The sequence below is a fragment of the Anas acuta genome, chromosome 14 (genome assembly GCF_963932015.1).
Source record: "Anas acuta chromosome 14, bAnaAcu1.1, whole genome shotgun sequence".
Taxonomy (NCBI): domain Eukaryota; kingdom Metazoa; phylum Chordata; class Aves; order Anseriformes; family Anatidae; genus Anas; species Anas acuta.
Genome location: NC_088992.1, coordinates 7,685,886 through 7,701,415, shown reverse-complemented (window position 1 = coordinate 7,701,415; position 15,530 = coordinate 7,685,886). Strand labels below are relative to the sequence as shown.

Below are 15,530 nucleotides of genomic sequence, written 5' to 3'. Positions count from 1 at the left end.
GGAGGGGTGCCACAGCGGATGCTTAACAAACTCTACAGGGAGAACATGAGGTGGCCGGGCAGGGCTGCAGACACTTCCTTTCACTGGCTGTGCCATCACTAGCAAAATTGTACTTAATAAATAAATAAATAAATACATCTAGGGCTTTTAAACACTGTTTTAAGATCTGTTGCCAAAAATCAACTCAGAGAAGCAGAAAGCTCTGAACATATAATTAAAGGAAGTATCATGCTTCAGAAGTTGACCTTGGATAGCGTGAGTTTTGCCTACCTGAGACAGTGCTTTCGTCCCTGAAGTCACAACGGCAGCTGAACTGCCCTAGAGGCAAATGCTGGGGGACCAACACCTCTGTGAGCTGCCAGGCTCATCCACACCATAATGTGCATAAGAGAAGATTCTTCCCTTCTCTGAAGAACTGGTCACTGAGGGAATAGCTAAACGCTGACGGGAGTAACGCCAAAGAGGTGGTGGGAGTGCGCAGGGACTGCTAAGTGACAGCAGCATGGTGAGACAAACTTCATTTCCACCCTGCCATGGTTTCAGTGAGCATGCTGAAATCCTTAAGCACTCTGCTAGACCAAATCATCAGGAACTAATTCAATATCCTTTTATTGCTCTGTAAACTCTGACAAGGAAAAAAAAAAAAAACAACAAAAAAAAAACCAACAAAGCATCATTCCATCCCCTTCCTCAGAAAAGCAGCCTTCTTTCATTTTATCTATCTGAGCCTTTGCTGAAAGCTAGATTTCTACCGCACAGTTTGAACATCTCGTAAAGTTGCAATTATCTTGCCATTTGCATTGCCTTACCTCATGGGTAAATGTTGCTTTTTAATCCCAATTAGTATGTTATACTGTTTATATGTATTTATGGTTGTGAGGCAGGTATACCCCCACAGAGGGCAAATGTCATTTTGCAATCCAAATACATGGTTTATTGTCTTTCAGTAAGTATTTTTAGCTTTGGGGCAGGTAGACCTGCAGAGTAAATAATACAAAAGAATACCTGCATTACAGAATTGCTTCTGTGCTTTGAAACTACGCCACTCTTCTTCCAGATCTGAACATAGTGAGACAAGTACATTGGCAAAATAATTATTTATTAGTCTTAAAAGTTTCCTTCAAAATTTCTATCATTCAAATACTGGCTGGGAAAAATGAGGAGTACAGACAAGCATATTTTATGCACTCACTAGTCTAGCTTTTATGCTGATGAGAACTTACTAAACACCAGTAAAGGGAATAGCAGTTATCAGCCCTAATTCACAACTGTGAATTCTGTAGGCCAAACAGATGCCCTTGCAGAATCACAGCCAAGTGCTACAAGAGGCCCAGACCTTTTTCCATGGCAGTTACTAGATATTTTATTTAGCTTTAAATGGGACGGGGTTTGCTTCAACTCAAAGCATGTGGTTCTCAGTGGCACTCTCATTGCCTGGTCCCAAGGTGCTCAAGGTGCTTCCGACAGTGAGCAGCACTGGGACCTCTGGCATTATAGAAAAAAAAAGGAAAATATAAAAAGACACTTTGCCCCATTATTTTTTCTTCTTTAATGTATGGGATTCTGCTTTTCAATTCTTCTTCTTCTTTTTTTTTTTTTTTTTTTTTTTTTTTTTTCCTTCCAATTGATTAAATAACAGGAAGCAGAACTTCAACATGAAACTGGAAAAATACAGTAAGGGCAGGACCCCAGTCAAGCTTTATACTGCATATCTTGATCAGACAAATCAATGCTTGAGAGTGATCATGTCTTTAAAAGGATACAGGCTAAGAAAATTTAAGCCTGGGTGTAAACATGTGCAAACTGAGGTTTCTTTCTTCCATCTTTGCACTTGAAATGAATACTGAGAGGGCAAAAACGTCCTAATCCTGTCAAAGCAACATTTTTTTCTGTTTCCTAAAGCTGAGATTATCATCTCATTGGTTGTCACACAGTTCCTGAGAGAAGTAATTCACTTGATTTTCCTTCATAATCTCAGCATATGTCTATTGTTATTGGAATGGAAAATACACATAGCCTGCTGCCTTGCCCCTTTTAAGTTACTTACAGTCCTGGAAGTGGCAAGCTTCAAAGCAACACAATTGCACCAAAGAAAGCTAAACCTACTTATAGTAAGTTTCAAGGAACCTACTAGTTAGCAGTTCTTGTTGACAGAAGCAGGAAAATTTCCATTTTAAAATTTCAATTCAAATTAAATCAGTGAAGACTGCAGACCACAAAACTGTTGCTATTGCTTTCCAGCACATAAAATTAACAATTTGTGCTGGTATGTGCAACTTTCAGTCAAAGTTTGTTTGATTTATAAGTGAGCAGATGGTTCATACGATAGTCCACAATAAATTACAACGGTTAGAAAGACAGCTACATTTTGAGAGTGACAGTGCAGCTGAGCTACAGATGGGTTTATAGATGACCCTTCCAATTTTTAATAATCTCTATAATTTATGTGCAAGTAAAGAAACGTGAGGATTCCTAATGCACCTTCTTGACTAAGTACAAATCACTTTTATTTACACAGGCAATACTTCATGGTCCAGTTAACTTCCTAATTAAAGGCAGCAAGATGCTCATGTTCCATGCAAGTGGCATGGAAAATACTGTTTACTGTGCAATATGTTCAGCTGGGAGTTTAAGATGCTCTGATCACTCCTGGAAAAGTGAATGCCTCTATCTTGTTTCTTTAAAACAAGACTACAAGGGTGCAAATACTGCTACCACCAGTTACTATTCATTACTCTCCAGATAAACTTCAGGCTTGTGTGATAACAAGGCTATGTTTATTTGCAAGCTCTCATGTTTACAAATAGGATCCTAATCCAGGAGGCACTACAAACCATGTGTTACTGAGCCAGGACTCAAAATAACAAAGAGCCTCTGTTCCTTTTGTTTCCTAAGAAAGAGGTATTTGGGGGTGTCATTCTTGAATGGGTGAGGGAAAAGGTGAGTAAGCCTGGCAGGTCATTGCTGACAGGAGGCAGCGGTGATGCAGAAGGAAACTGGCTGGAAGTAGCTTTTAGCAGCCAGTTCAAGCCTGGGATTTTAAAGCCCACATCTCCAGCATAGGACCAAAACATTTGGCACAATCCTTCTGCTCATATTTTCTAAGAGAAGGCCAAAAAGATACCTTTATTGGTATCATAAATTGCATGCCACAGTACCACAAATTTGTTCTTCCCAGATGTAATTTCAGTTGCAATGAGTTGTCCTTCCAAAAGGAGAGCAGCTGAAAGCAACCACTCACTGCAGAAGGTGATAAAGGGGGTGGTACCTGCTACAGCTCTTTAAGGCACAAATCACAGAAACTCAGAGGTTCTAGCACAGCTACCGTCTCTCAGGATGATACCTGAGGGGCTTTGCTCCTGTCTATGCTTTGGTCTTCCCTTCTTGCTGAATTAGTTTGAAAAAGAGAACCATTTGAAGTGGAAATCCAAAAACTATCTTTAAACCTGAAAAAGAAAAAAAAAAAAAAAAAAGCAAGTCTGCGTGTATATTAATTACCACTTTCCTGGGACTTAAAGAGATAGCAAAGAAGAGGGACCAGTGACAAATTCAGGCTTGCACCAATTATTAGAGTTCATTAGAAAATCCAATCCGTGGAGGTTATGGAATGGCAAAACATGATTCTTTCCCTGCCATTTCCATCAATGCCATGAAGCTCACTGAGCCCCTTCATCTAGAACATAGAACAATACCAACACTGCAATTTTTTTTCCCCTGAAAATCTACTGTAAATAACCAGTGTTTGAAAGACTTTTGAGCTTTAAATAAAACCATTATCTATTACTGCACACAACTTTTAGTTTGTTTAATTAAGCATAAGGAAAATACTATATGCCAGCTTATTTCTTGGATATTTTGTACTGTGATTTGTCATATTGTTTCTGTTACACTGTGCACATTTAAAGCCGTATTATGCATTTCTGAAAACCCAGAGAAGATTACTAAGGTATTGGTCTGGATATTCATCAGCACTAGTGAGTGCTGAGTTTGGCACTTTATTTTAGCAATACTCATCAAGATCAGGAGCTCCTTCTATGGTTCCCTCCAAGAGAATTCTGGGTCATACTACTGTGCTTTAAACAAATATAGCTTTGGTTATTTAATAATATTTTTAAATAGACTTTAAGTATCATCCTTTGAATGCAACCCTTTGATTTATGTACTACAGGCCAAATTCATACACGGCACAAGGAAGCATAATTTGACTGAAATCAATAGGATTGTCCCTGGTGCTCTCAGTCCATTAATAATTCCAGAATTGTTGTGAGCAACCTGAAAGCCAGCACAGGCTATTCCAGTTTAAATTCACTAGGAAGTCAGAGAAACTACACACATGGTTTATGCAACCAAATAGTTAATATAGCATCCAGGATTCATCTACTGAAGTCAGCAGAGACCCTTTGACTCACTAGGATGTAGATCAGCATTTTCTGGCTTGCAACTAGACCCTTATCAGGGCAACAGCAAAAATAAGTCTAATCTTGGAGGATGGATAAAGCAAGGAGCACATGGAGCCCTTAACTTATATTTGTTTTTCCTTGCATTCATTAAACTATCAATGGTGAGGAAAGTAGTTTTATAACTTCAAGAAGGAGACACCTTTTGTCCCCCCACCTTATTAAAATGTAAATCAGTACAATGGTATGTAAACAGTAAATTCCCAGTAGCAAGAAGGGGTTTTTAGTTCTCTCTGTAATCAAATATTATTTTTAGCCATCTAACTGAAGAAAAAGAAATGTAAATGGCAATTCTTCAGTCTATTTATCAAATTGAGTGCTGCACCTTTTCCACACACTTTACATTAAAAAGTGTATGACACGTTAAGGTTTTATAGTTCTCTTTTAATTTGGAGATGAAAACATTTATAGATATGAACGTTTTCTCATTAACTTTTCTTCCTAAAATGATTATGTTTGTTGAAATCAATTCCTAGCCATCTTAGAGAGGTTACAACCTTCAATAATTAAATAGGATATTGTATTGGATGTTATGTTGATTATTCTACAAGTTCCAATTTCTACAAGACCACTGAAATGCTGGATAAAGGGGCGTTAACTATTTAATTAGCTACCTGCCATTGTTATCAAAATGGAAGGTTGCTATCTGACTCAATTTAACACTTCAGATCAGGAAATAAGATAGATTACATTTTCTTGGGAGGATTCTGGAAACCATATGTAATCTTTTCAGTTATGCTACAGCTACTCAGGACAAACAGGATTGCATTAGAAAGAACAAAAGGCACTGACAGTCAACGAAACGCTACCACAAAAATGCTATTTCAATCACTCTTGGGTTCTTTCTCATTTTCAGTTGTTAACATCCTTGCCACTTTTGTCAAGCAGTCTCACTGAGCAGCGTTGAATTTTAACTGCACATAATTTTAAGATACAACATGAAATAGGACTGAGTACATAGTATGGGTTTATTGTGACAGCTAACAGATCAGGCCCTTCTGCCAAGGCATCAGCTCTTTGCAGAAAAGGACTAACTTTAAACACAATCTGGATTTCACAACTGCCTGCTACCACTGTACCTCAGAAATATTAGGTCTTTCAGTCGAGTACTGCTTATGATTTATCTTAAAAGGAGACCAAAAGACAATGTGAAATCTCAGTGGTCCTGGGAGAATTTTAACTGTGACTTACACAAACTAAACCCACATATATCAACCTTGCAACTGCCCAGATGATATTGTATCTTGATGAAGTACCCAAGGGACACCCACTGTCTCTCTCCCCAGATTACATTTGTATAGAACGGCCAAAGTAATTTATCCGGTAACCGTGTCACCCTGCCACTTCAAGGTTTCTTATAGTTAGGACTACAGAAATGTGATTATTTTTTTCCCGACAACTTACTGGTCTTGACCGGATTTCTTTGGCGTAGAGAGGTTTCAAGAATTCTGAATCTCCTTCCAGCTTTAGACCCTTATCCGTGATTCTCAGGTTGCCCATTCCATCCTAAAACACATACAAAAAGAAACAACCCCATTAGTTACAATTACTAAATTCATCAGGCAGACAATAAATGAAAGATTTCTTTTTCCTGCAGAGGAGAACATGTAAAGCACTGGGAGGCACTAGAGAATGCAATTACTTGTGTTATCCTTTTAGCTCTGTTTCTGTGAAAAAAAAAAAAAAAAATCCATTCAGAGCAATCTGCAATGCCCCCCAGTAAACCATTTACACAGATGAAAGATGTTCTTTTAAGCTAGTCATCTCTACTCAAAGAGATGCAGTGATGCTCTGCATTAACAGGAAACTATTCACTGGAATATTAACCGTGTGCCCGTATATTAATATACCTTCTCATTCATGACAAATCCATACTAAGAATATGTGATTAATTTTACTGAACTCCATATGGAGAATGTGTGATTAATTCCACTGAACCGACAAAGTAAGTTTGGGCTATGTAAGAGTACTGCAATAAAACGTGGTATAGAACCTGACCCCCAGTGTTTGGGGAAATCTCTGCAAAACACAGACTCTTTGGTGTGACATCCTTAGGGCTTATGACAAAAAGATGAGGAAAACTGTTGATTAGTTTTAAGTCTCACAGGCTTTCTTGTGCTTTCGATGCTGTAAAGACACTACACAGCTCGATCAAAATATACATTTCTGCAAATACGTGCTCTGGGAAAAGTAACTACACAACAGGAATATCTTTCTAATGGATCGCTCTCTTGTCCTGGGCTAAATTCTGACTTTTCTTTCCTGAGATGATCAGCTCAGGATTTTAGCCTTCCCTCTGTTTTTTGCACAGCCTGAATGCATCCCAGCAATCCGAACCTCTGTATCCAAATATTTGGGTCTCCTGCCTTTCGAATAACCATTGCGAAGTTCCAGAGATCAGGCATTAAGTGACTGCTGTAACATGCATCTCTCTTCTCTCCTCATTTGAGGAACTATCAGCACTCTCCCCAGCTCTGCACAGTGCCAAGCTCCCCCAGTCCCCACCACTCCCTATGCTTCAATGGGAGAAATCTTGACAAATGACATGAAGCATTGGCTGCAGGCCTCCAGCAGATGACTGCAAATAGTCCATTTTCTTTAGAAATTGTTTAGTTATGTACGTCCAGGATGTAATGAAACATCTGACATACCATAATAGCAAGCAAAATGTATGTCAAAATTGCGTATGAGTTTTTCTTACAGTTTTTATGCAATAAGACAGGTATATGGATACATTAACAGAGAGCAGAATCGGGCCAAACTAAAAATATTTCACCTTTAGCTTGTGAGAGAAAGTCACAACTTTTAATAAGATGTGGGACTTAGATTCATTTAGGCTATAATTGTTTAGAAAGGGGTACGTGTGTGTTTAAGAAACATGATGCGTGGGGGGAATTGCTAAAACAAATATCATCAAAACCAAATCTAATGTAAGGAACAGAACAGAACAACTCAGTTGGAAGGGACCTACAAGGATCAGAAGGCCAACTGCCAGGGCTAACCAAAAGTTAAAGCATGTTATTAAGGGCATAATCCAAATGCCACTTTAATGCTGTGAGTCATGGGGCACCAACCACCTTGCTAGGAAGCCTGTTCCAGCCTTTAACTACTCTCAGGGTGAAGGAGTTTTTCCTAACGCTCTGTGCAAGTCTCCCCGGTGCAGCTTTGTGCTGTTCCTGTACATCCTGTCCTTGGTTCCCAAGGAGAAGAGACCGTCGCCTTCCCCTCCTCAGGAGGCTGTAGAGAACACCAAGGTTGGTGCGTGAATCTTGAATGCTTCCTAATCCAGATGCAAAAACTAAAACCCATCTACCTCCTCCTCCTCACGCTGTGTGTGCCCCTCCATCTTGGCAAGAGGAATCAATCCCATTAGAGGTGAATGACTAACCCAACGAGGCTCACATAAACCACTGCCAAATGATGGGAATTTTGAGGGATTCAAATCAAAGCCCTAGTGCGTCTCAGCAGTGATGCTGGTCACTTGCCAGAGGTTCCCCTGTTGCAAGAAGTATCGCTCCCAGGGTGTACCCTGCCAAGCAAAGATCACTTTTGCCACAACGTGATGTCTTACGAACAAAGGCAGGCTCAGGAGTGCTAGCTGATGAACTGACCGCTGTCATATCATTTTGAATTGAAAGCTCTAAGTGAACTTTAAATAGAGACATATACTGAAAATGCTATTGATTGCTGAAGGGAGGGGAATGAGAGATGGGTCATAAAATGCCAGTTGCTACATTCCCCTTCCCAGGTGTAAAATACTGGCTTATGAATTCTGGGTTGGTGGTGGCACAGAAGGGGGTTCATTTATCTCAAGCAAAAGTATGAAGGAAAATGAGTGAAATATGATTATGCACCAAAGAGCCAAGATTAAATTTTGATAGCGGTATGCTTTGCGATTTGAGCGAGCAGAAATTATTACAGCTATCTGCAGACCCTCACATGTTTTGCACTGCTAAAAAAAAAAATAAAAATATTTCCCAAAATAGATATTTCAGTAAGCCCTAAGGGCTTTCACATTGCAGTTTCTTCCCTGGTTTCATTAGAAAAGTTGCAGGTCAGGTGTGCAGGTGTATGCAACACAAAGCTGCAAGAACAACCATCTCTGGGGATTTGCAATCCTGACCATTTCCAGGGCTCACTCCTGAGCTGACATGGGGCAATACTCCACCAGCAACATGGACCTATAAAGGCACTGGTCAAGTCATGACTGAAGCCATGGCAAATAAACAATTTCAGTGGCTTATGGCTTCAGTCTATCCTGAGTAGGGATGCATATCTGGCATTCCACTTTTCTCTTGAGTCTCTCTCTTCCTTTCTCTCCTTCACCCTCTGTTTCCAAGTACCCCCACAGGACTATTACACATAAAAAAACACTTGTAGGAGCCATATAGCTCGCATCTAGCAGGTCAAAAAACACTCATAGGGGCCAAATAGCACATATCTAGTAGGTCCTATACATTCCAAAAGACTTGTGCCTATGGGACAATGTTCTACAACCAGAACATCAAGAACACATTTGATTTATATCATACAAGCCAACATATGCTGTTACAAAACCATTGGGTGGGAGAAAATAAGGCACTTCCCCACGTTACTTTTCTCAGCCTTTGACATACTCACTCCAGCCCCACTCACCGGACACTACCTCCTGACTTTGCTGGGGTTTGGGATCAGGATGCAATGCTTAGTACTGACTCTTACCATCATTAACTCTCTACTGCTCATGTTTCTTGTGATAAAGATGACAGCTTTTTGTAGTGACATTCTGGGTGAGTAAGGCAAAAAACACGCAAAGATTGTAATTTGAGACTAAAAGTGAATGAGAAATTCTCTTACAGTGAAATAATTATTAAATCGTATTCATTTATTATTTCCCATTAGGAAAAAAAATATCTGCAGCTTGCAGAATTGTATAAAAGTACCAAAATACAGAAACATTAGAAAGAAATCTTTGTGTGAAAGACTACCTTGCATGTTGTTTTTGATAAAGCATCTTCCTCCTCCCTAAAGTATATAGTTTAATAGAAACTAAATGTCATACTCTGCTACAGTGAATATGTATAGCACTCGTGCTATGAAATTTCATGGACCTTGACCTATAAAATGTAGCAGAAAGCTGGCCAGAGAGACAGATACCATGACTTTTTTTTTTATTAAACACTGTGTCTGCAATTGGTATATATCCTTATCTGCCATTATGTTGTTTGTGAATAACAAAAAACAATGTGGTATTGATTATTTGGTACACTGACATCTGACAATCTCAGTTTCTCCCCTTTTTATTATTTGACTCCTTGACAGAGAATGAATGACTTTATTGTGCAGGCACAAACCAGCTTTGTGGGAGCATCCAGGCTAACTGCTGGAAAACAAGAGGCACAGAGTCAGAAACTTTCCATTACCACCTGCTCTGAATTGTTCAGCTTTTTTGGAAGAGCGTGGTGAAAACTTTCACATCAACTTTATCATCTAAACCACCTCTCTTTTTATACAATGCCTTGTAATGGGCAGGCATAAAAATTTATGTGCTATCACTGACTGCTCTGTGTTAAAATGGGACAGCAATGGTAAAATCCTGAATAACATAAATGTCATTTTGGTGTTGCTGAATGACAGAAGACTTTCTCATTTTTATTAGCTTGAGAAGGAGTTCAGTTTAACAACCAATTACAACTGATGGTGCTGGTGTTAGAGGAAGAGCTCAGTATTGATGCTACCTGAATGCTGAGGCTCCTTGCTGCCTTGTAGTCGGCCCTGTGGCCATATACACGGGCAAAATCTAGCTTTTTTTTGTTTTCTTTTTTAACAGCTGTAGGCTACTTTCTTATTTGTTTATAACTATATGAGTAGTAGCAGGAAAATTCAGTTAATAAGAATACAAGAAAAATAAGAAAATAGTAAGTTAATAAGAAAATAAAAAATTAAGAAAAAAGTGGCCCATGTAACCAGAGACACATAATTGGTGTTGTAAATACATGGGAGTTGCATAAACTGCACTGATCTGAGCTACATGCACATATTAACAGGAGAAGTTTTCAGTGGTGTCTGCCATCCATAGGTAGCTTTATTAAATGAGGCTGGGCTCTTGCTGTAGCTTAGCCTAGTTAAGAAACAAAGTGGTGATAGCATGTGTTCACTGTGGCCCTTCACACCAGGATGCTTTGTTCTTTACAAACGATAAATTCAGTCTCACACTGCTCTGCACTTCCTCTGGTATTTCTGAACATAGAAGGCAAATTTGCCATTTCCTGATTTTTATTTTTCCTAAGGATTTTCTAGAGACATTGGTGAAGGCAAACACTGTGAGCAGCAGCTGCCTTCTGGCCACCACCAACCCCAACATGTGTCAGTGTTGTGGGCTGCTTTGTGAAAAAGCATCTCCCCTAGTGCTTTTTCCTGCACTTCCATCCATTTTCAGCTTTCTGGAGCAAGACTGTTGACAAGATTTGCCTCTGCATGGCAGGTAAGCACTTGCTTCTTTTCCTGGGAATAAACTGAAGTTATGTTTGGTAATGTCCTGTGGGATAGAATTATCTTTGGAGACTGCTCATGTCAGATGGCTGAAACACCTGATTATCATTGCTTGTATTATTGATTGCTGTGCTCTGCATCGCTTCCAGATATGTGCGATTTATTACACAGCTCAATACATCCAAACTCAGGGAAAAAAAACAGCAAATGCAAGTGACCTGTTTTTATTTCTCTTACCTGGAAGATTTCTATGCTCTTCTACCTCTGACTAGATATTAAATGTTTCTAGTTTCCATAGATTTAAGGAAGATCTGCAGAGATACACATCACTTCAGGGCCTCAAACACCTACTTGCTCTGATAGGATTTGCCCTCCCTCCTTCTCCTCACTTTCTTTCTTTAATTAGTCCTCTTAATCAAGACCCTGGTCTCTCACTATGGAAGCCAAACACCCCTCAGTAGCCTCAGGCCTGGAGAGTTAAGGCTGGTTGTGCAGCATGGCCCAGAGCAACATAACCTCCAAAGTAAGGAGAGCATGACAGCTCCTTCCTCTGTCATAAGGCCTTGTTTTGAGACCCATGGGCTCAGGTTTGTGTGCACAGTAGAAAAAAACAAACCAATGCAGTGTTGCATAGCAGCTATGGTTATACCCCTGTATGTACAGATATGCTCTGAATTGCACTGCAAGGCCTCACGTCCACAACTGGGATTCACCTCCTTGTTCTGCCTCCTCACGGACCGCAGGCATCCCTGTCAGGTGTCTTTTGGGCAGTGCTTCCATGTAAAGGTGATGAGCACAGCCCAGGACAGCTGCTCTGAGACATCGGTGGGTGAAGGAAGGTGACCCCAGGTGCCCTGCATCAACGTGGGACAGTTGATGCGTCCTCCCCCAGGACGGAGGGAGAGACAGATGAAGCACGGCTAAAACCTTCGCTGCAAATTGGTGCACTAAAACAACGCTATATATTGCAAGACTAGCAAGCAGCTAGCTCACAGAAGGCTCCCTCCAGAAGCTCGTGACAGTTTGTGAGAAGACACCTTTATAAAATTCTGGCATTGCAGCAATCGGTCACAGGGAGACATGGAGCTGAATGAGCAAAGACCAGCTGTGGGAGTTACCCACAGGAAAATGACCTCCAGAAGCTGCTGTTAAAGTTGTAGCAGCTATGGAAACATTTATGCTTACTTTCACAAGCATAAAGTAATTTGTGACAGCTCCACAGAAGTCAGGTGGCTGCTAATTTACCAGGGAATTGGGTACAAAAGGAGGAAGCTGCCTGCAGACCAGTAAGGTTAATGCAAAATTCAGCACAAACCAAGCCTATGCAAAGACCAGAGCCCTTCACTTCCAGTGGAAACTCTTGGTCTTGTGAGTTGCTCTGCATGACTGAGAATAAGAGGTGGAAGATGAGATGAGGGTATGTAGCAAGGAGAGCACAAGAAATAGGAGGATGTCTCACAATTAGGGCAATGAGCTATGAGGCAGAAAACCTTGAATTTACTCCTGGCAGCCTCACAAGCTTCACATCCAATGCTGGGTGCTCACACCACATTCCTTGCCAAGCAAATGGGGCCAGCAGCAAGGACATTTCCCCCAGACCTTACGGAAAGAAGTGCCAATGGTGTGCACGGGGACACAGGGCAGCAGGGAGCAGCTGGCGCTGCTGCCACTGACATCTTGTTCTCAAGTCACGCCTCCAGCTTCCTCCGAAACAGAATAAATGACACAGATTGCAATTAACAAGGCAGGTATCCATCGTGTGATTAATAAGGCGGTATCCATCTATCCAACTAGCTTAGTGTCACAGCAATCTGCTTGTCCCTAGCAGTTCACAGAGAAAAATATGATACAACCTGACAGCTCACAGATGTGAGCATGTGTGCTCGGGCGATACAACACCTCTGCACATCATCCTGGCGTTGGGGACAGCTGCCATGTGTACAGTCCCATGGCACCTTTCTCCTCTCTCAGTTCCTTCCACTTTAACTAAGTACTCACCAACTATTTATTATGATTACTTTAAGAGCCCTATAGAGTTGTCTTTTAAAGCAAAGGAAACTTATGCACTGACTTTAGAGGGAGTTAGGAAAAAAAGTCTTAAGCAGAAAGAACAAGTTACGGCTGACCAAAGGCTCTAAATCCCATCCCTTGAAACAACTCCAGACTAGTGCTGGAATAATTTCTAAACAAATCATTCAACCAGTGCTTGAAGAAAGCTTAGCTCGGATTTATTGCATATTGCTGGAACTACTTTGGGCAGGAGGTATTTCTTTTCAAAGGGAAGTCCTAGTGAATTTACTCAAAATATGATGATGTGTGGCAAAACAAAATCCGGACTTGCATGAAATAAGCCACTCCATTTGAGAGAACATTTTTGCAGGGAAAAGGATTAGCAGATCTTTTGGGAAAACGCTTATGAATCCCAACATTGTTACTACAACACAACCATCACAGGCAAAATTCCTCTCTAGAGTAATCATTTCACTTTCCATTGATATAGCAGAGAAGAGTTCAAAATTTGCCTTTCATACCTCCCAGCTCCCTGTTATGGAGCACTTTGGCACTAAACCATTATAAAATGAGCCACATTCTCTTGAGCATTTTTCCGCTTTTTTGCTCAAACATAAATACCATGGTTTAATATCTTATAATCAACATATATTCCAAATGTGTCCCTTGAATTCTCTGTCTTTTTTAGTCTAGCTCATTACCATAATTATGCTAATTAGAAGGGAAAAGTCCCATCCTGCAGAAATTTGTGCTCACTCAGAAGTGGAATAAAAGATACTTATACTCACAGGAACAAGTACTTTCCTTATAATGCAGCAATTTAATAATAAAATCAGCACGTAAATTCACTGTAGAGTTCAAGGGAATCAGTTTTTATACATTCCGGTTTAATTCTCTTGAACTACAATAGTCTGTCAATCACCAAATGAAGGAAAGAATCAACACATCCTTTTTACAACTATAAAGATCTTGGACAAAACATTCTCTGTGGCATCACTCCTTCAAGTTACACCAAGGCTGAATTGAAGAACTCACTTATCTTTATATTGTTGGAAGAAGTATCCAGGGAGAAGGAGGAATTAATATTTTTTTTCCTCCTTTCTTTATCTTAATGGATTCCTTTTGGGTTTTGTATTTACACTCTGGAGTAAGATTTTCTACCTAACCTAGTATTTAGCAATTCCCTCCAACCAGTGATGAAGCAGGCAGATTAAGGTTTGACTTTGAAAAAGGAAGTAACAGCTCTCCAGCAGAGTTTCTGGAGGTTAGCTCTTGAAAATGAGGCCAATTATTGGGTCATTTTTGTCTGATGTGAAAGTGCCAAAACAACTTGGGGCATTAATTAGAGCATAATACCAGAATTGTTCAAAGAAATAAGGCTCATGCAAACACACTCTGGTTTCAAAACCCCACTCGAGGTCCACACCAACACTCAAGCTACCAGAAATACAAATCCTGGTGCAGAGAGATGGGGCAAGGCCATGGCCTTTTTTGCAAGTCCCGTCTATCAGCACATTTGACAACCCCATCTCAGCACACTGATTTACAGGCTGAGAGGAAAGACGGAGGAGGCGCCTGTTGCACTGACCTTCTCAAAAGGCACTGCACCTGCATTATATACTTGCTGCTATAGCAACATCAGCCTCCAAAGGTAGGATAATCATGATGTGAAGGAATATTTTCAATGCAACTCAAATAATCGTTTATGAGCCCAGATTCAGTTAATATAAGGCAGTTCACTGATGACCCTGCATTTGGAAGATACCCATCCCAGGGTACCTCTGCAGGCAGGGGAGAGAAAATGGCAATCGAGCCTACCTAGCACCCGAATTGCTCCCTGGAAGTGGTTCCTCCCAGCTGCTCAGGAGCTTCTCCAAGGTGACTTAGGCCTATTTTCTAGATGCCTTTGGATAGCTGGGATAAACCTAGACCTCAATAGCGTGCAATAGCATTTATAACAAACAAACAAACAAAATAAACAGATTGCCAGGCAAAACGATAAACATAGATCATGAAATAAAATATACTTCTGAAATGTGATTCCAACTATACTGATATAGAGACACTTCAGGGATTACTTTAATGATTATTGTTTTTTTAATCAAATCTCATACTTTTAGCGAGAGACAGGATATAGGGTAAATTCAATTTATTTGCACAGATAGGTAAAAAGAAATGTGCTTTAGAATCAAAATCATTGTGTTAAGAGGAATCCATAGTCCCCTTGTTAAGAAGCTACTATGGAACCACCACAGAATTTTTATAGCTGTATTTGACACAAAAATATATGATTTAGCTCTTCCACTATCAGAATATACTGAAAAATAATTTAAACTGTCTTCCAGACTTATCTACAGTGTGTATATGACATTGTTGTTAGCAGGGAGGCTCTGGAGACAGCAAAGAAATGAAAGAACTGAAAGCGCTACTCCCAAGGAGGCAGAAATAAGTATATTGCTTCTATTGCCTTTGAACAAATGCCAGCAAATAACTATTCATAGAGCAAAATGCATGGGTATGGTTAGGGTCACTCACCAGTGTAAATGGTGGGCAAAGAATGTGGTCAGATCTGTGGTATGCATCTACTCATTT

At 40.1% G+C, this 15,530-nt stretch overlaps 1 protein-coding gene across 16 annotated transcripts in view; it reads right to left on the bottom strand.

Annotated features, from left to right (window-relative positions):
- Nucleotides 1-15,530, bottom strand: part of SGCD (sarcoglycan delta) — a 365,120-nt gene that overhangs the window by 94,409 nt on the left and 255,181 nt on the right. For all 16 annotated transcript variants that reach the window (XM_068698499.1, XM_068698509.1, XM_068698507.1 and 13 more), the window contains one exon: nt 5,862-5,963. In XM_068698499.1, coding sequence (XP_068554600.1) covers nt 5,862-5,963 — 102 coding nt within the window. The remainder of the gene's footprint in view (nt 1-5,861; nt 5,964-15,530) is intronic.